This window comes from Erythrolamprus reginae, chromosome 6, assembly GCF_031021105.1.
Source record: "Erythrolamprus reginae isolate rEryReg1 chromosome 6, rEryReg1.hap1, whole genome shotgun sequence".
Taxonomy (NCBI): Eukaryota; Metazoa; Chordata; class Lepidosauria; order Squamata; family Dipsadidae; genus Erythrolamprus; species Erythrolamprus reginae.
In genome coordinates this window covers 39313810-39340203 of record NC_091955.1, presented here as the reverse complement: position 1 = coordinate 39340203, position 26394 = coordinate 39313810, and the positions used below count along the sequence as shown (strand labels likewise).

General features: G+C 39.8%; 1 protein-coding gene across 1 annotated transcript in view; it reads left to right on the top strand.

The window, feature by feature from the left end:
- SLC38A1 (solute carrier family 38 member 1) overlaps positions 1-25977 on the top strand; it is a 108355-nt gene extending 82378 nt beyond the window's left edge. Inside the window, exons 14-16 of the mRNA XM_070754945.1 lie at positions 21906-22047; positions 22149-22246; positions 25267-25977. Of these exons, the coding sequence (XP_070611046.1) occupies positions 21906-22047; positions 22149-22246; positions 25267-25344 (318 nt within the window). The 3' untranslated portion in view covers positions 25345-25977. The remainder of the gene's footprint in view (positions 1-21905; positions 22048-22148; positions 22247-25266) is intronic.
- The last annotated feature ends 417 nt before the right edge of the window (positions 25978-26394 follow it).

Here is a 26394-nt window from a genome sequence, read left to right as displayed (position 1 = left end):
CTGTCTTGTTTGTGAAAAAAAAAGACTGGGGACTTACGTCTGTGTTGTGACTACCGGCGCCTGAACACCATTATGGTGCACAATCGCTATCCCTTGCCACTGATTCCGGAATTAATGGAACGTTTACGATCTGCCGCTGTTTTTTCCAAGATCGACCTATGCAGCACTTACAATTTGGTTCGTATAAGGCCAGGCGATGAGTGGAAAACAGCGTTTGGCACCCGATACGGGCATTTTGAGTATACAGTGATGCTCTTTGGACTCACCAATGCCCCGGCTGTTTTCCAGCATTTGATGAACGATGTATTCAGGGACATGTTAGACCATTTTGTGGTCATATATTTGGATGACATTTTAGTTTACGCCCCCTCCGTGGCTAGTCATTTGGGACATTTGCGCCGGGTTTTGCTCCGGTTGAGAGAGCATTGTTTATATGCTAAGCTGGAGAAGTGTCAGTTTCTGCAGACCACCATAGAATTTTTGGGTCATGTCATTTCTCCAGGAGGCATCGCTATGGACATGGGAAAGGTGTCAGCACTAAAGACCTGGCAACCCCCAAAGAGTATCAAGGATGTGCAGAGGTTGTTGGGGTTTGCAAACTACTTTTTTTTTTTTCCAAATTTTTTTATTATTTTTCATAAAATAGACATACAAACATACAAACATTAAACATAAAATGGGGATGTATTTCCCCGCTTCTTTTGAAAGTATACATTCAAATAGAAAAAAGAATACATAATCAAACATTTGTTAAATGTTAAAAAGTCTAGTGAAAAATTTTCAAATCTTAAATGCGATATTAGTACGGTATAAGTAAAAATACTTAATATGTTGTTTATGTATAATATATTCATCTAATCAAACATTTAAACAAATCTCAGTTACTAAACATACATAAAACAAAATTTTTAATATGTTGCTTATGAGTAAACTATTATATCAAAATCATCAACAAATACATTTAATATTATTATTACCTAAATAAAAACAGATCTATCTCTTATTTTTTCTTATCTAACCATTTATATATGTTATTCCATGTTTCATAAAATTTTGTATCTTCTTGATCGTTTAATCGTCTTGTCATCATATCCATTTCGGCGCAATCTAGTATTTTAGCTATAACTTCTTCTTTCTTGGGGATTTCCTCCCCCTTCCAGTTTTGCGCATATATTATTCTAGCCGCAGTTAATATGTGTATGATTAAATAAAGAGTTTCCTTCTTATAAGTCTGATTGGTAATTCCTAATAAGTAAAATTCCGGGGTGTTATCTATATCATGCTTTAATATTTCTTTTAATATCTTCTCAATCATCTTCCAATAAATTTTAGCTTTACCACATGTCCACCATTGATGGTAATAAGTTCCTATATCTTTCTTGCATTTCCAACAAAGTGGGGATGTTTTAGGAAACATTTTTGCTATCCTGTTTGGTGGGAGGTGCCATCTGTAAAACATTTTAATTTGGTTTTCTTTTAATGAAACTGACTTGGTCATTTTCCAATTATTAATCCAGACTTTTTCCCAAGTATCTATATCTATTTCCTTACCTATATTTCTGCACCATCTTATCATAGTATCTTTTAAAGTCAACTCTATATTTTTGTGAGCGATAAGAAATTTATATACTTTCCCTATCATTTTTGCTGAATTGGTGATAATTAAATGACTTAACAAATTCTTACTTTTATTAAAAGTGTAAAGAGTTGTATCCTTCTGGTATCTGGATCGAATCTGGGCATAATGCCACCAATCTATTATTATCCCTTCTTCTTGTAGTTTATTCCTAGGCTTTAGCTTCATCTGATCATTTAATAATTCTTTATATCTATAAAATATTTTCGTGTCATTTATAGACTTTGGATGTGTTATTGCTTCTAGGGGGGCTATCCATTCTGGAACAGTTAAGAAGTGATTTTTCTTTATGTCCTTCCAAACCTCTAATAAATACTTCCTTAATGTGTGTCTTTTAAAATATGAGTGATTTTTTTCCTTGTCATACCATATAAATGCATGCCAACCCAACATAAGATCATGTCCTTCTAAATTTAATATTCTTTTATTCTCTAAAGTTATCCAATCTTTAATCCATGTTAAGGCGGCGGCCTGGTAATATAATTTCCAGTTTGGAAGACCAAATCCTCCTCTTTCTTTAATGTCTTCCAAACAGTTTATTTTTATCCTTGCTTTTTTCCCTTGCCATATAAATTTTTTAACTAAATTTGTCAAAGTTTTAAAAAAAGTTCCCCCTGGATTTATTGGAATTACCTGAAAGAGAAATAAAACCTTAGGCAGAATATTCATCTTGATTGTGGCAATTCTTCCTAAAAATGATATTTTCAGGTTATTCCATGTTTCTAAATCTTTTTTAATTTCTGATAATAATTTTATGTAGTTATCATTTTTTAATGTTATTGTTTTCGCTGTTAAATTTATTCCTAAATATTTTACTTTCTTTACGGTTTTTATTCCAGAAATATTTTCTAATTTAGTTTCTTGTATTTTATTCATATTTTTAGTTAAGAAAGAAGTTTTGCTTTTATTTATCTTTAAACCTGCTACCTTTCCGTATTGTTCAATAGTTTGCAATAAAGAAGGAACAGTTGTTATCGGTTCTTCAATTATAAACGTTAAGTCATCTGCAAAAGCTTGGAGTTTGTAAGTTTCGTCTCCTATAGTTAAACCTTTTATTTCAGAATCCGCTCTTATTTTAATTAATAAAGTTTCAAGTGTCATAATAAATAACAATGGTGATATAGGACATCCTTGACGAACTCCCTTATTTATATCAAGTGTTTGTAATTGGTTATTATTTAATATTATCTTAGTCGTTTGTTTAGAATATATAGTATCTATTAAATTAACAAATTTTGAGCCAAATCTCATTTTGTTTAATTGCATTTTTATAAATGTCCAGTTGACGTTGTCAAAGGCCTTTTGAGCATCTAGGAACATTAAAGATGCTGTCTTATCTGAATGTTGTTCATAATATTCTAATGTGTTTATTACTGTTCTAAGATTGTTTTTAATTTGTCGCCCTGGTAGAAATCCATTTTGGTCTTGATGTATTATTCCATTTATAATTCTTTTAAGTCTATCTGCATAAATGGCAATAAATATTTTGTAATCTACATTTAATAAAGATATGGGTCTTTAATTTTTGATTTTTACTGGGTCAGTGCCGGATTTGTGTATTAAAGTTGTCAGCGATTCTGACCAAGATTTCGGAATTTTAGCCTCAAGTCTACATAAATTAAAAGTTTCTAACATATAGTTTCTTACTATTTCGTTGTCTATCTTGTACCATTCTGCCGGTATAGCATCTGGACCAGTGGCCTTATTGTTTTTCTGTTTTTTGATTATAGTTAGGAGTTCTTCCATTGTTATTGGTCCATCCAACATAGTCTGTTGATCTTCTGTTATTTGTGGTAATTTTGAAGCCTGTAAGTAATTAAAAACTTCATCTTCACTAACATTGTCTTTGGCATAAAGATCTTTATAAAAATTATAAACAATGTCCGCCTTTCCTTCTGAATCGTATTTTATTGTACCATCTTTGTCTTCTAATTTTTTTATCAATTTGGATTGACTCTGCTTTCTAAGTTTATATGCTAACCATCTGCCTGGTTTATTTGCATGTTCAAAATAATGTTGTTTTGCTCTTTTAATTTTTTCAGTTATTTGATTTTGTTCTATAATTCTAATTTTATGTTTAATTACATTTATTTCTGTTTTAAAATCTCTGTTCTTGGTGTGTTGCTGCGATGCAAATTCCAATTGTTTTAATTCCTTTATTAATTGTACATACTTTAATTTATTTTCCTTATTGTGTTTTGCTGTATAAGATATTGTTAACCCTCTTATATAAGCTTTGAGTGTATCCCATAGATTCTGTGGAGTGGTGTCTGGGGTTTTATTAATTTCAAGAAATATTTTTAATTCCTTTTCGATCCAATCCTTATATTTCTTATCATTTAGTATATTTCTATTCATCCGCCAAATATTCTGTTTATTATTCCTTCTTATATAAACCACTATTGGATTGTGGTCGGCCCATGTATTAACATCTATATCTACTTCCCTTATTTGTTCTGCAACCATTTTTGGTGTCCATACCATGTCTATTCTTGTCCAGATTTTGTGAGGATTAGAATAAAACGTAAATTGTCTTTTATGGGGGTGTCTTTCCCTCCATATATCATTTAACAATAATTCTGTTTTCATTTTTTGGAAAGTACTAGGTAGTAGATTTCTTTTTGTTTTTTTCCTTTTGTTATGACTCCCCCCCTGAATGGTCTAGTTGCCTATTAACAATAGCATTAAAATCACATATTATTAATACCTTCTCAATAGCTAAATCTATTATTATTTGATGTAAATTTTTATAAAATGTCATTTGGTCTTCATTGGGAGCATAAATAGAAACAACCACTATAGGTCTAGGTTCAATATCAACTTGTACAATCAGTATTCTACCGTCATTATCCTTATATATTTGTTTGGAATTTATAGAATTCTCTACATACATCACCACACCTCTTTTTTTTTGATCTGCTAATGCAGCATACATTTTTCCAATTTTGGGATTCAACAATAATTTTTGGTTATCTTTTTTGATATGTACTTCTTGTAATATTGCAATTTGAGCATTTTGACTTCTGATTTTAGAAAAGATTTGTTTCCTTTTCCTTGGTTCATTAAGTCCATTAACATTTACCGAAAAGATCTTTAGATCTTTAGTTGTTGTCATTTAGTAGGTTTTTTGGTTTCTCGCTGGGGTTGAACTCTTCTAGCACCTTGGTCCTGCTCTATTACCTGAGCAGTGGCCCCCAAAAGTTCTTCTTGTTGGATTGCTAATATCTCCCCTGGTTGCTGTTGTGCTGGTTGTTGTTGAGTCTCTTGTTGCTTATCTGAAAAGTCCATGTGGCTGATGCCACTATTTTCAAAGAAATACCTAGCTTGTTCAACATTTTCCAACTTGTATCTTGTAGAGCGCCATGTCAGAGAAAGACCTTGTGGGATTAACCAACGATAGGTTATATTTTCTTTGATCAAAATTCTGGTAAGAAACTGGTAATCTCTTCTGCTCTCTCTGACACTTCTTGGAACTTGTTTTAATATTTTTATTTCCACTCCTTGATGTTGGAGTTTGGAGTTTCTTGCCCAATGAAGTATGTCATCTCGCAAGGTTTTCCTGGTAAATTTGATGTGAATCTCTCTTGGGAGATTGTGGCGACGGATGTAACTATTCGAAGTCCTGTAAACTTCATCGATTTCTTTCGCTAGCGCAGCAGGGTCCTCCTGGAGTATTCCTCCAATGGTTTCCGCCATAGTCATTTTTAAATCTTCATCTTTTTCCTCTTTCATGTTCTGAAATCGTAGTCCATACGAAGCACGTTGCATCTCCAACTGAATGATTGATTCATCATGTCTTCTGTGTCTTGCATCAGCTCTCCCTTCAAGATAATCTATTCTTTTTGCATTTTTGTCGGATTTCTCTTCAACCTTTTTCACTCGATCATCACTTTCTTGTAGTGTTTGTTGGATCACCTTTATCTGGTCTTTCACCTCGCCCATATCAGCTTTCAGTTGGGCCATCTCCTTTTTAAATTCTGTCAAGTCTGCTTTTATAGCTTCCCTTTGTTGTGTTGCATCCTCTTTTATGGCCTCTCTTTGTTGGGTGGCATTTTCTTGAGATTTAAACATAAAGTCCTGCATATTGTTTAAAGTTTCTTGTAGGGGTTTGCAAACTACTATTGCACATTCATACCAAGGATTGCCCAGTTGACTGCAACTCTCACTCGGCTGTTGCAAAAACAGGTCTCGTTCCATTGGGGTAAGGAGGAGCAGCGGGCTTTTATAGCTCTTAAGGATGCATTCATGAAAGAGCCCTTGTTGCAACATCCTGATCCGTGTTGGCCGTTTGTCATTGAGACGGACGCTTCTGATGTTGCCATGGGAGCTGTACTTCTCCAGACCCGTCCCGAAGGTGGTACCTTGTTTCCGTGTGCCTACCACTCCAGAAAACTCACGCCCTCAGAAAGGAACTAAACAATCTGGGAAAAGGAACTGTTGGCAGTCAAGTCGGCCTTCGAGACATGGCGACATCATCTCGAGGGCGCCCGGCATCAGGTAGAGGTCAGGACCGACCATAAAAACTTGGAGTACCTGCAAACGGCCCGAAAGTTGAACCAACGACAGATACGTTGGTCGTTCTTTTTCGTAAGGTTCAACTTTTGGATCCGGTACACACCCAGCTTCCAGAATCCCAGAGCGGATGCTTTGTCTAGGAAACCCAAATTTCTGCATCCGAAAGAGACGGCCCCATTACAGACAATCTTGCCAGAAGCAGCGCTGGCTGCTACCCAGGACCCCGTTGACTTGCGGAGGCATATCCGTGAGATGCAGCGGGGGGATGGGTTTGTGACACAGAGAGTGAGGGAGATGGTGCCCAATTCTCCCTGGACATTTGCTGAGGGACTGCTCCGGTACCGGGGGCAGTTGTATGTCCCAGCAGGGCAGCTTCGCGGATTGATTCTGTCCCAATGCCATGACAATCCTGCGGCGGGTCATTTTGGCTTGTTTAAAACTTTGGACTGAGTGACTTGAACATTTTGGTGGCCACAAATCCAAGGTGACATTCAGTCATATGTTGCCACATGTGAACGGTGTTGTGCAGCCAGGTCAGCCACAGGGGCCCCACCAGGATTATTACAGCCATTGCCAACGCCCACGAGGCCGTGGGGAGCTGTGTCCATGGACTTTGTCACACACTTGCCCCCTCATCATTGTTCACCACAGTCATGTTGACAAAAATGGTCCATTTCATCCCCTGTCACAAGGTACCCACATCCCATGACACCGCTAAATTGTTTTTGCAACATGTCTTCCGGATCCATGGACTTCCAGATCGAGTTGTGTCGGACCGAGGAACTCAGTTCACGGCACGGTTCTGGAAAGAGCTTATGTCTGCTTTGCAGGTTCAAGTGTGTCTTGCTTCGACTCAGCACCCTCAGACTGATGGGGGAACAGAAAAAACCATTGGCATTCTGGAACAATACCTGCGGTGCTTTGTGTCTGACCAGCAGGCTGATTGGTCACGTTTCCTCCCGGTAGCGGAGTTTGCATTCAATAACTCCCAGCATACGTCCATAAGACTCACGACCTTTTATGCTAACTATGGCTTCCATCCCTGTTTTTTCCCATTAACCCTGTTAGATTCCCCGGTCCCAGCAGCAGAGGACTTCTTATCAGAACTGCACGCGGTTCATGAGATGGTGAAGCGGTATTTCATTAAAGCCAAAGAGGATTACAAATGGGTGGCAGACCGGTCTCGCCGAGACGTCCCCCCGTTGGCTGTTGGTGACCAGGTGTAGTTATCCACCAAACACATTGCTTCAGAATTACCTCGACGTAAACTGGATCCACACTTCATGGGCCCTTTCCCGATTGAGAAGGTCATCAATCCGGTGGCCTATCGGCTTACGGTGCCTGCCAACCTGCGCGTTCACCCCATTTTCCACCGTTCCCTTTTGGTACCTGTTTCTCCTGAGTGCCCCCTTCGTCCCAGTGTCCCTTTGTTGCCTGCCCCCTGTGTTCGGGATCATTTGCCCGAGGTCATGGTCCATGCCATCCGGGACTCCCGTTGGGTGGATGATTGTTTTCAATATCTTGTGCAATGGGTGGAGGATGAGCCTGACGATTGTTCATGGGTGTAGGCTGTCTTGGTTGATGTTCCCATCCTTATCCGAGCATTTCATGTCCAATTTCCCAAGAAACCTTGTCCCTTGCGCTGGAGCCAGGGGAGGGGCCTTCCAGCAGGGGATGGTGTTGTGGTTAGTTCTGGCCCAGCTCCTGCCCCAAGGACTGTGGATGTGGGGGAGACATCCACATGCTGCAGACCCGTTTTGCCCCCGGTGGAATCTGCTGATGAAGGCTCCTCTGACCAAGAAGACATGAGTGACAGGGAGGAGGAGAGTGTGGCAGACAGCTCAGAAGGAGATCAATTATCTAGCTCCTCCTTGGATTCAGAACAAGAGTTAATGATACAGTCACGCATGCGGAGAGTGATGCATAGGCAACAACAACTGAGAGATTATTATCAAAGAAAATGAGGCCACCTGGGGCTGGGTGGGGCTGTGGTAATTAGTGAGGCTGCTGTAAATAGCAGCCTGTGGGTTTGGCCATTGTGGAGGATTATCTGATCGTTGTGTTTTGTGACTGCTTTACTGACTTTGACCTTTTGTGTGCTGATTTTTCCCCGCTTTGAAACTAAACCAGAGCAAAGTGTGTTTCACTTTGTGAAAGAAGAAGGACTGTGAATTGCCTCACAGCTGCAAGCTAAGTATCACAGAACTGATAAGGGGCTTGTACAAATTACCAGTTTGTTTGGAGAAGAGTGCTCTTTGCTATACCAAAAGAGGGCTTAGTTTAAGTGAATTTTCATTATAAAGAACATTATTTTGAATTTTCAAATGTGTGTGTGTCTGAAATTTGTACCTGTGAATTTTTGGGAGGAGTCTACCGGAGAGCCCGACAGAACAGTTCCCATGCCTCTTTTGGGTGTCTTTGCCTAGGTTCCCAAGCCTAAAAGAGGTGTCTTAATGGTTCCCAAGCCATAGTAAAACATCAGTGCTGCAGAGATAATAATTTTTCACTGATAATTTTAGCTGGGTTTTTTGGTAATTTATACTTTTGTCCAAGTGCTATAACTGCTGGTACTAGAAGAACTGCTAGAATATGCTGTTCAGGAATCCAACAGGAATATCTTCTTCTACTTATTGTAAAAAGAATCACTTTTACTTGTATCAAGGGTGCAGTGCAGAAATCACAGGCTGCCTGCAAACAGTTGAGGAGATTTTTTCAAGTTTTATATCATAAAGAAACTATGAGCCAAATTTCATCAAAATCTGAGATGGTAAGGTGGGGACCACTGGTCCATTTCACACAGAATTACCCATTTTCTTTCTGAGCCATCCTATTTTCCCATTTTCTCCATGAATTCTATTGATGGGCTATTTTGGTCCATGAATATGATTTGATACACAACTGACTCAGTCTACATTACAGTTGTTTGTATCTTTCATTTTCCTCCTCCCTTGGCTGAAAGATAGAATGTTTAAAGTGATTTGGAATGTTGAAGTATTCTATTTGTCTTTACTCTGATATAAATAATTGCTGGTGCTCCTTGTCAATGCTTAAATATTAAAACAATTGATGTTCAGTTATATTGTTCAGCCTTCCACAAATCCAGATTGTATTAGGGCATGTCTTATCCCTTGATATTGCTCATTGATAACAATAATAGCAATAGCAATAGCATTTAGACTTATATATTGCTTCATAGTGCTTTTACAGCCCTCTCTAAGCAGTTTACAGAATCAACATATTGCCCCCGACAATCTGGGTCCTTATTTTATCCACCTCAGATTTTCAAATGCATCTGCCCTATGCTTTACTGAAACCTGGCTAAATGAGGAAATTGATGGTAATAGTATGCATATACCGGGCTTCCAGATTTTTCACGCAGATAGGAATGCAGACTTATCGGGGGGGGGGAGGCTTATGTATATATATCAACAACAGCTGGTCTCAAGACATCACCATTATACAAAAATTCTGTGATGAAAACTTGGACTCTTTAATTATTAATTGCAAACCCTTTTATTCTCTTCGTGAGATTCATTCTTTTTTAATATCTGCGATTTACATCCCTCTGCAAGCATCTGTAAAAAAGGCACTAAGAACCGTAGCTGATCAGATTATGAAGGCTGAAGCCAAATACCCTGACTCACTGGCCATTATTTTGGGAGATTTAAACAAGACAAACTTAAGAGATGAGTTGTCAAAATACTTTCAACATGTAAATTGTCCCACCAGAGGCAATAATATCTTAGACCATTGCTACACAACAGTAAAAAATGCTTAACGGTCCTTACCAAGAGCAGATGTGGGCCACTCTCATCATTACATGATTCACCTTGTACCTGCTTACAAACAAAGATTTAAAGCCACAAAACCAACAATTAAATCAGTGAGGACTTGGACTGGCCAAGCAAAATTAAAGCTACAGGCTTGCTTTGACTGCACAGACTGGAATATTTTTAAAGACAACTCTACAGACCTAGATGAACTCACAGGTACTGTAACATCATATGTCAGCTTCTGTGAAGACCTATGTGTACCAACCATGAACTTGCAAATATACAGTAGCAAAAAACCTTGGTTCACAGCCAAACTCAAGCAGTTATGTCATTCCAAAGAGGAAGCCTACAGAAAAGGTGATAGAATGCTGTGCAATCAGGCAAAAAATATATTAACAAGAGAGATCAGAGCAGCAAAAAGGAACTACTCTGAAAAGCTAAAGAATCAATTCTCAACAAATGAACCAGTAAACATGTGGAAAACTCTCAAAAACATCACTGGTTACAGCAAATCAGCAACTGGCAGATTGTGAATGTGTTCTACTGCAGGTTTGAAAAGAAACCACAACCACTTATCTGCACAACCTCCATCCCAGACACACCAATAACAGCCAAATCTTCTACAACTGAACCCATCCCATTGGGTTTACAACCCCTAGCGATCACAGAAAAGGAAGTGAAAGATCTATTTCACAGATAGAAGCCTGGAAAAGCACCAGGCTCAGACAAGATAACTTGCTTAAAAGTCTGTGCTGACCAATTGGCCCCCATCTTCACCCAAATCTTCAACAAATCACTAAAGTTGTGCTATGTTCCTTCCTGCTTCAAACACTCTACTATCATCCCAGTGCCGAAAAAGCCCTCCATCAAGTAATTGTAACATCTGTATTTATGAAAACCTTTGAAAGGCTAGTTATGTTCCACTTGAAAACCATCACAGATGTTAGATGTTAGACCCCCTGCAATTTGCATACTGAGCAAATAGATGGACAGATGATGCTGTTAATATGGCTCTACACTACATCCTTCAACATCTTGAATCTCCAATGACCTACACTAGGGTCCTCTTTGTAGACGTCAGTTCAGCATTCAACACCATCATGCCGGACATTCTCTTAACATCTTAAAATTTGCTATTGCATTAAAATCTCCAACCACACAGATATTTTCTTTCTCAAATTTTATTATTTTTTTACTTAGTTTTTTTATAAAAGGCTTTCTGGTCATTATTAGGTGCATATATCACAATTAATTTTTTTGTTTTTGTTTAATTTCAATTTCCAAAATAAGTATCCTCCCTTCTTCATCTCTTTCTATTATTGTAGGATTTAACCAATTTTTAATATAGACTGTGATCCCTCTTTTCCTCTCTTCTGCTAAAGATGTAAATAACTTCCCCAATTTAGGCTTTTCCAGTATTTTCCTATCTTTTTTTTTTAATGTGTACTTCTTGGAGGCATATAATGTCCACATTTTGCTTTTTTAATTTACTAAATACTTGTCCTCTTTTTTTTGATGAATTTAATCCATTAATATTCACAGAAAATAATTTGATCTGCTTGTCCATTCTATTCTTATCTATTTTGTTCTTTTACTGCTTATTAATTCTCGGTAGGTTTCGATTTTCCCCTCTTCCTTTTTTAGAATTAATTACTCTTTCTTCTTCAATCTCTCCTTCCTCCCAACTTGTTGTCTCTATTTCAGTATTTCTTTCCCTCTCTGTTTTTAGATGCTCTGCAATAAATTGATCCGCCTGATCTACTGTTTCTATAGAATTTTTTTTCCTTTCCAGGTGACCATCACCCCTTCGGGTATCAGCCACCTGAACTATATTTCTTCTCTTATTAATTTAGTAATGAAATAATGAAAATCCCTTCTTTTCTCCCTAATTCTTCTTGGGATCTGCTTTAGTACTTTGATATCTTTTCCTTTATATGCTACTATACCTCTGGTATTTTTATAGATTTCATCCCTTAAAGTTTTCTTCATAAATCTAACATGAATCTCCCTGGGGAGTTGATGTCGCCGAGCAAAGTTGGTTTGCACTCGGTAAATCTCATCAATTTGTCTGCCTATTTTCAACTCCTACCTAAATATTTCGACAACTGTCTCAAATAAATTCCCCCCCCCTTCTTCCGGGACGTTTTGCAACATTAAATAAAAAGAAGCTTTTTCAAATTCGAGCTGGGCAACTGCTGTTTCCAAATACTTAAACACCCAGTTCTTATCTAGAAAAGTTCTTAAGTAGAGGTGTTCTTAAGTAGAGGTATCACTGTATTCTTAAACTCATTCTTACTTTTTAAAACCCTCATTTTATTGTGTCTGCCCTTAACAAAAGAAATTTCCAAATTTTCATCTCTTTATATCCCGGGAAAGATAACCATTCATATCAAATCTTAATCTAATTATAACAATATCAATATACATAAGAGGAAGGGTTGTGTTTTTAATTTTTTTTAAAGTATTTCCCATTTGCTTCATTCCTTTCATTTCTTTCATTATACCAATATATCATTTCTACTTTAACAAATCATAATCATTATATATCATATTATTGTATTATTTTTCAAGAAAAGTATCTTCCATCCAAAATCCCTATATATCTTCCACTGTTGTTCTTAGTGTAATAATCTTCCCTAATCTATAAATTCCACTGCCAAACCCAGTGTAATTATCTTCCCTAATTTATGTGTCACTGTCATACCAGTGCAATAATCTTCCCTATTCTAATTGTTTTCATTGCCAATTGCAGTGCGATAATCTTCCCTAATCTATGTTTCCCTAATCTATGTATTTTTCCTATTCTATATACCAGAGGTCTTCAAACTTGGCAACTTTAAGACTTCTAGACTTCAACTTCCAGAATTCTTCAGACAGCATAGCTGACTGGAGAATTCTGGGAGTTGAAGTCCACAAGTCTTAAAGTTGCCAAGTTTGGGAACCCCTGCTATATACCTTCCACTATTGAACTCAGTGTGATAATCTTCCCTAATCTATTTAATTCAGCTTTTCCTTACTCCGTCCATTTTTTACTGTCATGTCTGACATAATCAATAGTAACTATTATTTCATATTAATCCTCCTTTAATAATACTTTTTCCCTTTCCTCCTATTATTTATCAGTAAATTTATAATTCAAATAATCAATAAATGATCAATTTATAATTCAAATAATCAATAAGACTATCAAAAGTAGTAATTATCCAAAATAATCCTAACCATAATCATAAACATTTTTGATTTTCTCATCCATAATAATCATAATCATAACCTTTTTCAATTTTCTCATTCATAACCATTTCAATTTCCTCTCCTTATTCCATCATTCCATTTTAACTTTTTTATCTCTAATTTTCTTTTCAGTAATAAACTCCAATAAAATTAAGTCATAAATAATTCCAATTCATTTAATTTCATAGTCATTTCCCATTATAATTTATAGCTGTGTGGGGGGGAAAACTCAGTCCCTTCCTCTTCTTTGAAGTGCTTCTATCTTCAAATTGCATTATCCAATATATTTTGAATCAATTCATTCAGTTGCATCCTGAATAGTTTCTTCCTTCCAGGCCATAGCTGACATCCTCCTTTCTCATAGAAAACAAATGTGAAGGCAAAGCAGATAAGATATGCTTCCAAGCAATGTCAACAGTTACACATTGGCTGTTATGTTTCCTCTGACCACAAGATGGCACTACATAACAGATTTCTTCAAATCTTCCCGTATTTATAGAATTCCTCTTCCTTTAATGAGTGTAATACAGGGGGAAAAAGAATAGCCTCCACAGCGAGAATTCAAGAAGTCCCAATTCAAAAAGACAAGTTCAAAAATAGTTAAGAATCTATAAAAATCCAATCTTGGGCACTTGCTACTTTCAAAAGCCTTCACCATTCACCTCATCACAAGGACAGTTGCTTCCTGTTCCATTTCTCCACTGCACTGCTCGAAGAATCCCATGTGGGTTATTCTTCAGCCTCATTGGCAGGGACTGAGTTAAAAAGTTAATATATTTATTATGTCCCACCCACCACTGCCCCATCAGGTCAGTCTTAAAAACTCAGTCATAGTGTAGTGACTATGAGTTTTTCTTCTCCAGAGAGAGAGAAATTTTCCTTCCTACTTTTCTCTAATTAACTCTTCTTTCTTTTTTACAGGAAGAGGATATACTCCAGGAATTTTGAGAGCCACTGCCCTCCGGGGTATTGCTCTCCAACTCTTCAATCCCTGAGAGGCCACTGCTGTCCAGAGTATTGCCTTGAGGACAGGGATCGCTGGATTGGGGTCCCTGACATCCGCGATCAGACCCCTCCACCCTGATCTCTGCCATCCAGATACCACAAAACCATCAGCGCAATACAGTACCTCAGATTCTCTGGAATCGCTGATTAGGAGGACTCATGGCATTCACAGCGTTCCCCAAAGCGGGGAATCAGCTGTTCGGCAGCTCAATTCCCCGCCGTCAATCTCCAGTGGCGGCGCGGCAGCGGCGGTGAGGGAGAAGGAATGAGGGTGCCGCTGCAGGGATCTCCTTCTGCCCGATGTTACGCCCGTCATTTTGGGGGCAGTGTCCAGGACCCTTTGGCAACATTGAGGTAGCTGTACACCTCCGCCATTTTGGGGCTAAATTTTCCCACCCCACCTCACGGCCACCATTTTGAAGGGGACGTTACCATGGCAAATGGGGGAATGAATAGGCTAATTTCTAGCCACCTCATCGCCACCATTTTGAAAGGGGTGTTACCATGGCAACGGGGCACAGTAGCCTCTGCCCGGGCCTCAGCCAATCTCAGGGAGTGAGGCCGATGACACGTTCCTCAGGGGACTTAAGACTCACTCATTTTGCCATTTTGTCTCAACTCTGCATCATGTAAGAGCTTCTCCTCGTAGCAAACAGTACCGTGAGTGTTACTATTTCACCTCATTATGTCTCAATAACCACAGGGCAACTCCAGAGCCCCTGCTGCTTCTTCAGTAGCTAAAGGGAAAGATAAAGGCCATAGCTCCAAATCCAAAGGGAAAAGTTCTCAGATCTCAACTGCCTTAAAAGAGGCTGAGAAGAAAATCAGGGCCCTTGAGGCTCAACTGGAAATGGCCAGGCCAAGGCAAGGGCCTAGTCCATCAACCAGCACTATTCCACCTCATCAACAGAGCCCTTTAGCTTCAACTACTTTCCCAACAGTTGCCTTTGAAGGGCCTGCCCTAACTGGAGTGGGGGATCTGTCTCCTGACCGCCCCCTGAGCATTCCCCCACCATCTGAAAGGGTTCAAAGGTCGGAGTGGACCAGACCAGCTTCCCAACCATGGCCTCAACCATCTCAACCTGCAGCAGCTATTTTTACTCCAACTGCAGCAGGCCTCAGGGGCCCCATGGATAACTGGCAGACTATGTCACCATCATTGCAGGATGCCGTCTAATTCTGAACCTCAGACAGCTAAACATTTACATCTGCTATCAGAGGTTCAAAATGCATTCCTTACACACAATCCTAGCATCTATTTGACATCAGGATTGGATGACCTCCATAGACCTCAAAGAGGCGTATCTACATGTACCGGTCCACCCACAACATTGGCACTTCCTCTGCTTCTGCATCCAAGATCAACACTTCCAATACAAAGACATGCCCTTCGGCTTATCCTCGGCCCCCAGAACTTTCACCAAACTCTTAGACGTCTTGACAGCCGACCTCATAACGCGTTCCCTATGTCTCCTTGCCTATCTGGACGATATAATTATTCTCTCCAGAAGCCCACAACAATCCAAATGGGACCTTGCACAGACAATAGAGTCCCTGGATAGATGCGGGTTCATGATCAATTATGACAAAAGCCACCTGCAACCAACCAGATGCCTACTGCACCTAGGCACTACGATAGACTCATCAACCAGCATCGTCTATCTCTCATCAAAGAGACAAAAGAAAATAATAGCAATGATAGACTATATACAACACCGCACCAAAGCTCCCTTGACATTCCTATCGCAGCTGTTAGGAATGTTCATATTGTGTATAAACATCATACCATGGGCTTGTCTGGATGCTCGTCCACTACAGTGGCTTCTACTCCCCTTCCAGAGGGCACGACTGAGCCACTCCAAACATCAAGTGCACCTGACGACAGTGGTTCACCGTTCCCTTCTTTGGTGGACATCTCCAGCCCTAACCAGAGGTTCCCCCTTTATCATCAAGAGGTGACCATCACTACAGATGCCAGTTTCTCCAGCTGGGGAACACATTCCAGATCTCAGGTCGCCCAGGGCCTGTGGTCGACAGAGGACTTGATAGACCTCAACATCAATCTGCTGGAGCTGCGAGTGGTATTCAGAGCGCTACAGACTTTTACGGACGTGGTAGAAGGACAACATGTCCTTATCTTAATGGACAATGTAGCAACACGGCTCATGTGAATCATCAGGGAGGCACGAAGTCGGGCCGCCTGATGCAGGAAGCCCACGCCCTATTTTCATGGGTAGAAGTGCGCCTGGCCTTGATTCACACAGAACACATTTCAGGATCAGAGAACACTCAGGCAGATTGGTTAAGCCACACAGCTATCGACCCTGGGGAATGGTCCCTGAACCTGGAGGTGTTCCAGGACATTGTTCACTGCTACGGCAAGCCAGAGGTGGACTTATTCGCCTCTCAGTACAACAACCAAGTTCCATGGTTCTATTCCCGTTTTCCATCCTTGGGGGCCGACCAAGTCAACGCACTTCTCTCGCCATGGCCGAGAGGACTACTATACGCTTTCTCTCCGGTCTGCTTGATACACAGAGTAGTCTCCAAGATCATCTCAGAATGAGCGGAGGTACTCCTAGTCACTCCTTTCTGGCCCAGACGGCCATGGTTCACGGACCTGATGGACTTATCAATCTCCCCTCCATGGAAGATCCCATACCACCGGCTCCCCCTGACACAGGGGTCAATAGTTCACCCAGATCCTCAGTGGTGGAGACATGCCATGTGGCAATTGAAGGGGACCACATGAGGGAGGAGCATCTTCCTGAGAAAGTCATCCACACCATCCAAGCTGCACGACGACCATTGACAACTCGCATATATCAAGCAACCTGGGCAGCTTACTGCAGATTCTGTAACGACTTAGGGAGTTCCACCTTGCTTGTCTTCTGTTCTTCACCTTCTAGACCTCCTACAGAAGGGTCTCAACAAGGGGTTGACCCCAACACTTTAAGCAGACAAGTGGCAGCTATAGCCATGGTTCTACGACCAGACCCCCTTTGCCCAATTTCACATCACCCGTGGATAAAGGACTTTCTCCGGGGGGGCATCAAACCTTTCTCCACCAGTTATCTATTGTTTCCCATCCTGGGATTTGCCTTTGGTCCTACAGGCCCTTACAGGACCTCCTTTCGAACCATTAACATAATCTCACTTTCCATCTTATCAGTTAAGGTGGCCTTCCTGGTGGCCATAACATCAGTGCGCAGAGTATCAGAGTTGTCGGCATTATCAGTCTGCCTGGACCTTTGTGTTTTCTACCCCAACAGGGTAACTGCGTTTAGACCCCAGTTTCTTGACCAAAATCAACACTAGATTTCACAGGTCCCAGGACATAGTTCTGCCTGATTTTTGCACCCACTGATCGCACCCGTTGGAGCTCCTATGGCACAAGGTGGATGTCTGTAGAGCATTAAAGATACACGTATACCATACAAACACCTTCAGGAGATTGGAGGCATTACTTGTATCATTTTTCCCAGCATCCATGGGCAACAAAGTATTGGCCAAGACAATCACCAGATGGATCCTCTCTTGCATTATTGAAGTGTACAAAACAAGTTCTACACCTTTACCAGCTCATGTCACAGCCCACTACACTAGCAGTGCAGCCACTACCGCTGCTTGAATCACACAAGCTCCAATCAAAGACATTTGTCAGGCTGCAACTTGGTCTGCCCTCATGACTTTTATAAGACACTATCGCCTAGATTTGTTTGCTTCAGCAGAAGCAGCCTTTGGCCGAAGAGTGCTGCAAGGGGTTTGTGCTCCGGCACCCCTGGTCCAGCCTATCCCGCCCTAATTCTGTTGCTTGGGTATATCCCACATTGGACTCTCTGAGCAGTGCAGTGGAGAAGGACCATTGAACGGTCTTCTCGCTGCACTGTGAGAAGAGTCCAAACCCGCCCGGCTTATTTCGCACAGGGGCTCAATTCTCAGTTCTGCCTTTTGATAGTTTAAAGCTCTTAAATTAATAAAATTGATTCTTTTCACTATCCCTTCATTTTTATTGACTGACCTGATGGGGCAGTGGTGGGCGGGACATAATAAATATGTTAATTTTTTAACTCAGTCCCTGCCAATGAGGCTGAAGAATAACCCACATTGTACTCTCCTTGCAGTGCAGCGAGAAGACCATTCAGGTAAGTTCAATGGTCCTTCTGGCTGTTTTAGCTCTGTTGAAATCAAATCGAGAAAAAAAATCCAAATCCCTTTCGATCGCTTTCACTCACCAGCACCAGCTTTAAATCTCTTCTTTTCTCTGCTCTTTCCAGTCACTAATCATCTTTCCATCCCGGCGTTGCGTTGTCTCTGTGGCTGTGTCAGCTCAGGCCTGGCTGCCTGGCTGGCTTCACATCTCAGCTGGTGCGAGACTGGGCCGGTTTGCCTGGTGGGGCATGCCAGCCCCTACCAGACCCCCAGTAGCATCCCATGCATCACCTTCCCTTCAGGAAGGATCTGGTCTGGTCCAAAGGACCAGAACCCCCAGACAGTGGGGATTCGGAGCCCTTCCAAGAGAGAGGAAAGGCTCCTTGCTGCCACGGCCATCAGACCCCGTCCCTCTCTCGTTCCTGGGTAATTTGCTATCACATCTCAGCATAAGAAGTCATTCCAAGCAGGCCTTTGAGACTGGCCATGGCTCAAATAGGAACATTCAGAAAAATAACTTGAAGCATCATGGTGAGATAATCTGGAAATAGCGGGCTCTGATAAGCACAGCGAAAATCCAGGCTGACAAGCTGCTGTCAGTGGGGGGGTCTTTGGATCATATCTGTCTTGTAGGGACAGAGAAGGAGAGACATCTCGGAAGACCAAGAGGAGTAGACAAGTCCCTCGGAAGTCAGAGGAAAAGCTCTTCGAACCAGAACCAGGAACGGTGGCCATGGCAGCCATCAGAAGCTGGGGTAACTGGAATAGGTTTTGTGCAGGAACAGTGAATTGAGAGGAATATCAACATCGGGGGAGTGATTGGCCAACATATATGCAAGAAAATAAATTGTCTAAAGAACTTTAAAGTTATTCCAGCAAAGAATTAGCAGCTAATTTGGCATGGGGGAAAAGTGAAAGAAGTGGAAGTTTAAACATAAGCTTAAAATGGAGGCTGAGATTATCAAAGCATTTTGAGAAGGAACCCAAAAGAAGTAACATTAAATTTGGAGTATTAAATGGGGAACAAAGAAAAGTTTAAAATAAGATTCAAAATATGGATTTATATTGAAAGCTTTTACAGTATTTTTGCTATTCTGCTGGTTGGAGTTGTGGAGTGGAGACATCTATTGGCAGGGGGGGAAATGCAATGAATAACTTGGGAGCTGTACAATCATTTTTGTTTTTCACAAAGTGTCCTTGGATTATAAACGGTGAGAAGTTTTAAGGAGGACTTGTTTGCTTTTTGCTCTGTTTTTTTTAATCCCAGCAACAGATGGTATACTTTCAGAACCTTAAATTGAAGTTAGAATATTATGGAAAGAACAAAATGTCCCAAGAAATAATTTAAATAATCAATGAACTGAAATAAATGATTAAAATGACACATGGACTATTTAACCTTAATGAATCAGAAAATATACTGGAATACACACAAGTGAATAAATAAACTATGAAAGAGAAGCAAAGACTCGGCATTGAAGAAAAAAATATTGACTTTGACATTGCAAGCAATAATGTAAGAAAGAGAAAGATTTCACTTTTTCAGGATATGCGACATAGTGGTATAATGACATAGTTGGTGTATATGTTGAAAAGTAAAGTGATCGAGTGTAAAGTTCAATCCAAAGGTCATATTTGTCGTGTGAAATTGTAGATCAATTGGTGTTTCAAAATAATTAAAGAATAAATTTAAAAAATATGTTGCAAGAGTCTGTCTTCAAAATCAAATTAATTGTACTCAGTAATTGGCCGTGTTCCGTTAGTAATTAATAATTTTGTTTACAACGGTGAAAGAGGGGAAATATTGTAGAAATCTGATTCTTTTTTGTTTTGAATTTCCATAGTTATTTTAGTCATTTCCGCATATTCCATAATTTTAGAGATAGTTGTTAAAATAGAAGGGGTTTTTCCCCGCTTCCATGTCTGGGCATATGTAATTCTAGCTGCCGTTTAAAATCTGCAAGGTAAGATATCTTTTCTCTCGTGTGAATTTCTGTCTGAATATGCCTAAAAGAAACAATTCTGGTTTGAGTATTACGTTATTCGTTATGACTTGGTCAAGAGGTTTTTGATTTGTTTCCAGAATTTTTTGGCACAGGTACAAGTCCACCATAGATGATAGTAAGTTCCAGGTTTGACTTTACATTTCCAACATACTGGGGATAAGATGGAATACATTCTAGACAATCTAGCTGGGGGTAGCTGCCATCGGTAGAACATTTTGATTTGATTCTCTTTATAAGATGTTGCTTGTGATTTACTGTCCAAATTTTCCCCCATTCTATTAGATTAATAGTTGTATCTTGAACAGTCAGAAATTAAATAATCCGTTATTCAATCAGTTAGTTCAATACAAACGTTGTTGTTGATATTGTTGGATATATATTGGGTACTGCAAGTCCAAGAGAGGATTGAATTGGTATAGTCAATAGGGTTTGAGTATCCAACAAAGAAATCTACAAGGTAATTCAGTCAACAAGAGAGGAGGGGAGAGATCCACAAATCCATAGGTTCCAATGTTAAAGAGGTATTATAAAAAACGAAGGTTGAAAATTTGAAAGTCAAGGGATCAAAAAATGGGAATCCAGGGATGAGAAAAAACAAGAGAAAACAGAACAAACAAAAGAGGGCTGTGCGGGGGATTCCGGTTTATTATATGTTCAATGGTGCCTGATTCATTCCATTCAGTCAAATCCAAGTTGTAATCAAAGCTACAACAGCAATCTCAATCAAACTCCTTTCTCTTACCTTCAACACCGAGTCTACGGAGAGGGGCGGCATACAAATTTAATAAATAAATAAACACGTTCTGAAATCTTTCACCCTTCATAGTCAGTGTCCAGTATTAGTTCTTTCTTCTTCTGTTGTTATAAATTCTAAGGCCAGAATCCAGCAAGAACTGAGTTATAAGATATTCACACCTATTCCGGCTAGTTATTGCATAGTCACTGCTGCCATATTTGTTCGAAGAAAGAATCGCAGTCACTACCTCCTAGCAATTTCCAATTCAAGGAGGAGATGCCAAGCTTCGACTACAGAGGGGATACTTTCGGTAACTTTTAATACCAAATACCAAAATCACTCACAATCTTTCAAGTTCTCAATCCCAAAGTGTTCCATCGCTTCCGCAGCTTCCACAAATGAATCAGGAACACAGCACTTCCGGACCTGTCTGAAGACAGATCTCTTTAAGTGATGATCAAGAGGGTTTCCCCACTTCCTGAGGGGCCCGCCGGCCACCCCCCGGTGTGCTGGAGTTTCCTCTTCAAAACCGTAGGCTCTACGGGTCCGTGATCACTTGATGCAGCAATCGAAACACTTAAAAGGCCGAGGGAATCCTGGAGAGATCGGGAAACATCCGACAACAGCGCGACGTCACAGCCAGAAGTTATTAGGAGTATCCTAATAATTTTATTGTTTTATGATTGGGGATCATCACAACATAAGGAACTATATTAAAGGGTCATAGCATTAGGAAGGTTGATAACTACTGCTCTAAATAAACACAGATTATAATACTGAAGGATACTTAATAAAAGGATGTTTGTCCCATGTAACATTTTGCCTAAATATTTATCTTTTTTCTTCTATAGGTTCGTTCATCTATATTTGAGCTTGCTAGAAAAACCAAATTTCATTTATGCCAACACATTGTGGTTACATTGATCCTTTTGATGATCATTAACCTGCTGGTTATTTTTATACCTTCCATGAAGGATATTTTTGGAGTTGTAGGTACAGTATACTAAATATATTTAATTAAGATTTCCTCTCTTTGTTAGGCTTAAACTTGTAAATTGTTTATGATAACATCAAAATGTTTCCCATTGTCATAGGAACAACATCTGCCAATATGTTGATTTTTATTCTTCCATCTTCACTCTATTTGAAAATCACCCATCAAGATGGTTCAAAACTGATTCAGAGAATTTGGGTAAGTTAGTATGCTTTGTTACCCTTCATTAAACAAGATTAAAAGCTGTACTGTGCAAATGTAACAAAGGTAGAACATAGGGTACTTTTTCACTAGAGTGAAGGGTCTTAGATCTTTCCAGTATGCAAATGGCTAAATGAGCCAGCATTCATGTCAAAAGGCAACAAAGATAAATACAGTACTTGTCAGCAAATGGATGTACCTGAGTACTGGTATCTTAAAATCCTCCTCAAGAAGCCTTCCCTGGACCCAGCCATTCTTAACAACTATCAGCCAGTCTTCAACCTTCCCTTTATGGGGAAGGTTGTTGAGAAAGTGGTGGCTCTCCAGCTCCAACGGTCCTTGGAAGAAGCCGATTATCTAAGCCCTCAACAGTCAGGATTCAGGCCCGGCTACAGTCAGGATTCAGGCCCGGCTTTGGTCGCGTTGATGGATGATCTCTGGTGGACCCCAGTCAGGGGTTTATCCTCTGTCCTGGTGCTTCTTGACCTCTCAGCGGCTTTCAATACCATTGACCATGTTATCCTTCTGCGCCGGCTGGAGGGGTTGGGAGTGGGAGGCACTGTTCGTCAGTGGTTCTCCTCCTACCTCTCTGGTTGGTCGCAGTCGGTGTTAGTGGGGGGTCAGAGGTCCACCTCAAGGTTACTCATTGTGGGGTGCCTCAGGGGTCGGTCCTCTCCCCCCTGCTATTCAATATCTACATGAAACCGCTGGGTGAGATCATGGATGTGGGGTATCATCAGTACACAGATGATACCCAGTTGTACATCTCCACCCCATATCCAGTCAACAAAGCAGTGGAAGTGATGTGCCGGTGCCTGGAGGCTGTTGGGGTCTGGATGGGTGTCAACAGACTCAAACTCAACCCGGATAAGATGAAGTGGCTGTGGGTTCTGCCTCCCAAGGACAATTCCATCTGTCCGTCCATAACCCTGGGGGGGGGAATTATTGACCCCCTCCTCGATCCACAGCTCACATTAGAGAACCATCTTTCAGCTGTGGCAAGGGGGACATTTGCCCAGGTTCACCTGGTGCACCAGTTGCGGCCCTATCTGGACCGGGAGTCACTGCTCACAGTCACCCATGTCCTCATCACCTCGAGATTCAACTACTGTAATGCTCTCTACATGGGCCTACCTTTGAAAAGTGTTCGGAAACTTCAGATCGTGCAGAATGCAGCTGCGAGAGCAGTCATGGGCTTCCCAAGGTATGCCCATGTTACACCAACACTCCGCAGTCTGCATTGGTTGCCGATCAATTTCTGGTCACAATTCAAAGTGTTGGTTATGACCTATAAAGCCCTTCATGGCATCGGACCAGAATATCTCCGGGACCGCCTTCTGCCGCATGAATCCCAGCGACCGATTAGGTCCCACAGAGTTGGCCTTCTCCGGGTCCCGTCGACTAAACAATGTCGTTTGGCGGGTCCCAGGGGAAGAGCCTTCTCTGTGGCGGCCCCAACCCTCTGGAACCAGCTCCCCCCTGAGATTAGAACTGCCCCCAACCTCCTTGCCTTTCGTAAACTCCTTAAAACCCACCTCTGCCATCAGGCATGGGGGAATTGAGACATCTCCCCCGGGCCTATACAATTCATGTATGGTATGTTTGTGTGTATGTCTGCTTTAATAACAGGTTTTTTTTAAAATGTTTTTAAATTATTAGATTTGTCTTGAATTGTTTTATTGATGTTGTGAGCCACCCCGAGTCTACGGAGAGGGGCGGCATACAAATCTAATAAATAAATAAATAAGGCTACCTTGCGTTCCCCATGAACATATTTTTCCTATATTTAAAGCCCATTCTTATTGGCTAATCATTATATAATAGAAGTTCTTATATACTGTATTTTTCGGAGTATAAAATGCGCCGGTGTATAAGACCTAGATTTTAGAGGTGGAAAACAAGGAAAAAAGTATTCTAAACCAAATGGTGTAGTAATATATTATTTAATAAAATACCAGTGTAGCAGAATACTTTTTACAACCATGTACACTTTTTACAAACTTTAAACCTGACAACTTTAAGACTTGTAGACTCAACTCCCAGAATTCCTCCTCCAGTCATGCTAGCTTAGGGATGGGAGTTAAAGTCCACAAGTCTTAAACTTGCCAAGTTTGAATACCCTTATATCTTAATCCATAAACCAGGGATCTTCAAACTTGACAGCTGTAAGATTAGTGGACTTCAACTCCCAGAATTCCACCTCTAGTGATCCTACATGGGATAATTAGAAAGCAAAAACAGCCCCTTTTTTGTGAAAAACAGACTGTTTTTCGCCCTTTTTTTTTTTTTTTTTTTTTTACAAAAGTTGGGTGGGCAAAGGATCTGGGAAGCCAGCCTGCAAGAAGCTCCTGGGTGCTGGATGATGGCAAAAATGGCCGTTTTTGTGAAAAACATTTCATTTTGCCCGTTTTTCATAAAAATTGAGGCATTTTTGCCTTCCCCCAGTCCCCAGGAGGCTCCTCTCTGCAGGCTCCCCAGACCTTTTGTCCACCCCATTTTTGTGGAAAAACTCCCCCAAAATAGCCCGTTTTTTGCAAAAAAATATTTTTTTTGCATCCCCAGCACCTATTTTATCCATCCCCCAGCACCCAGGAACTCTCTACGGGCTTCCCAGATTCTCTGTCCAAAAATGGGGTGTAGGTGTGGAGGTTTGGGACAGCAAAAAAAAAAAAAAGGCTTATTCAGTGTATAAGAAGCACCAACATTTCCACCCTCTTTTAAGGGAGGAAAGGTGTGTCTTATTCTCCGAAAATATGGTAATAGCTTTTTGCAAATTGGGGGCCACAATTTCCCTTTGAATCCTACATCCTAGGAAAGTATTCTAAATACTTTACTTTTAAATAAACAGAATAATTAATAGGATATTGCACATGCGTTTGATAATTTTCCCCTTCTTCCAAGGCAAAATTTGTGGTAGCAACTATTCAGTATCTTTAAGATATCTTTAATATCCTTGGGTAGTTGGAGCACATTGTTGCATGTAAATAAATGTAAATAATATCTCATTTTGTTTCTAGGCTTCCCTCTTTTTGGCATTAGGAATTTTATTTTCCATGGTGAGCATTCCTCTTGTCATCTATGATTGGGTGCATTAAGTCATGCCACTGAAGGTTAGCGAGATACCAAGAAGAACACAAACATCACCAGTCGCCTATTTTGCCAGTATGTCCTACTCATCAAAAATTTCCTCTATTAAGCAAGCAAACAATCATCACTGCATATTTTCCACAGGAGAAAGTTGTAATTTTTGTATCAGTATTATTATAGTGGTAAGAACAATTTCACAGATCTCATAATCTTCTGTAAATGATAATGAAATACCTGAATAATATTTCTTCTGATTTTCAGCTAAAATCCATTATTCATTATCATGATCAAAATAGATCACACTGGTGCAGTAACGTGATTAATGATTGGATAAATCATAGTATTTTGTCACATATAGAGTCTTTTGGTATTAGTAAACAAAGACTAATTATTTAAGTCCAGTTATCTTTGTGGGAGATATGTATGAATATGTACCCATTTTCAAAGTAGTCTCCCAAGAAATTGCACCTTATTTCCCTGTCCTGCTACAATTTCTGGTTAGGAGAATTTCAAACTTTCTTTTTCTGTTACAAGAACAATAACAACAAAAAAGCTGTTGTCAATTAAAATATATACTGATCCATTATAAATTCTATTTTAGTATCATGTAGTAAAATAGATTACTGATAATTGTCTTGCCAAAACCATATAATTAATAAAAAGGAGATACTTTGTTTTTTAGTAGTACAGTAGAAATTTCTTCTAGTATCAATGAAGATAACATTGCAATTGGCACCTGGTATAATCATAGATAACTTTACTGGTTGGTAAATAATAATAATAATAATAATAATAATAATAATAATAATTATTATTATTATTATTATTATTATTATTATTATTATTATTATTATTATTATTATTTAGATTTGTATGCCGCCCCTCTCCACAGACTCGGGGCGGCTCACAACAGAGATAAAACAATATGTAATAACAAATCCAATATTAAGTCTAAAATAACAATTTTACATTAAAAGCCTAAAACCCCATATTTTACTGGCACTATACACCCTAAGAATGCAAATGAGAATTCCATCTATTGACCTCTGATGCACAGA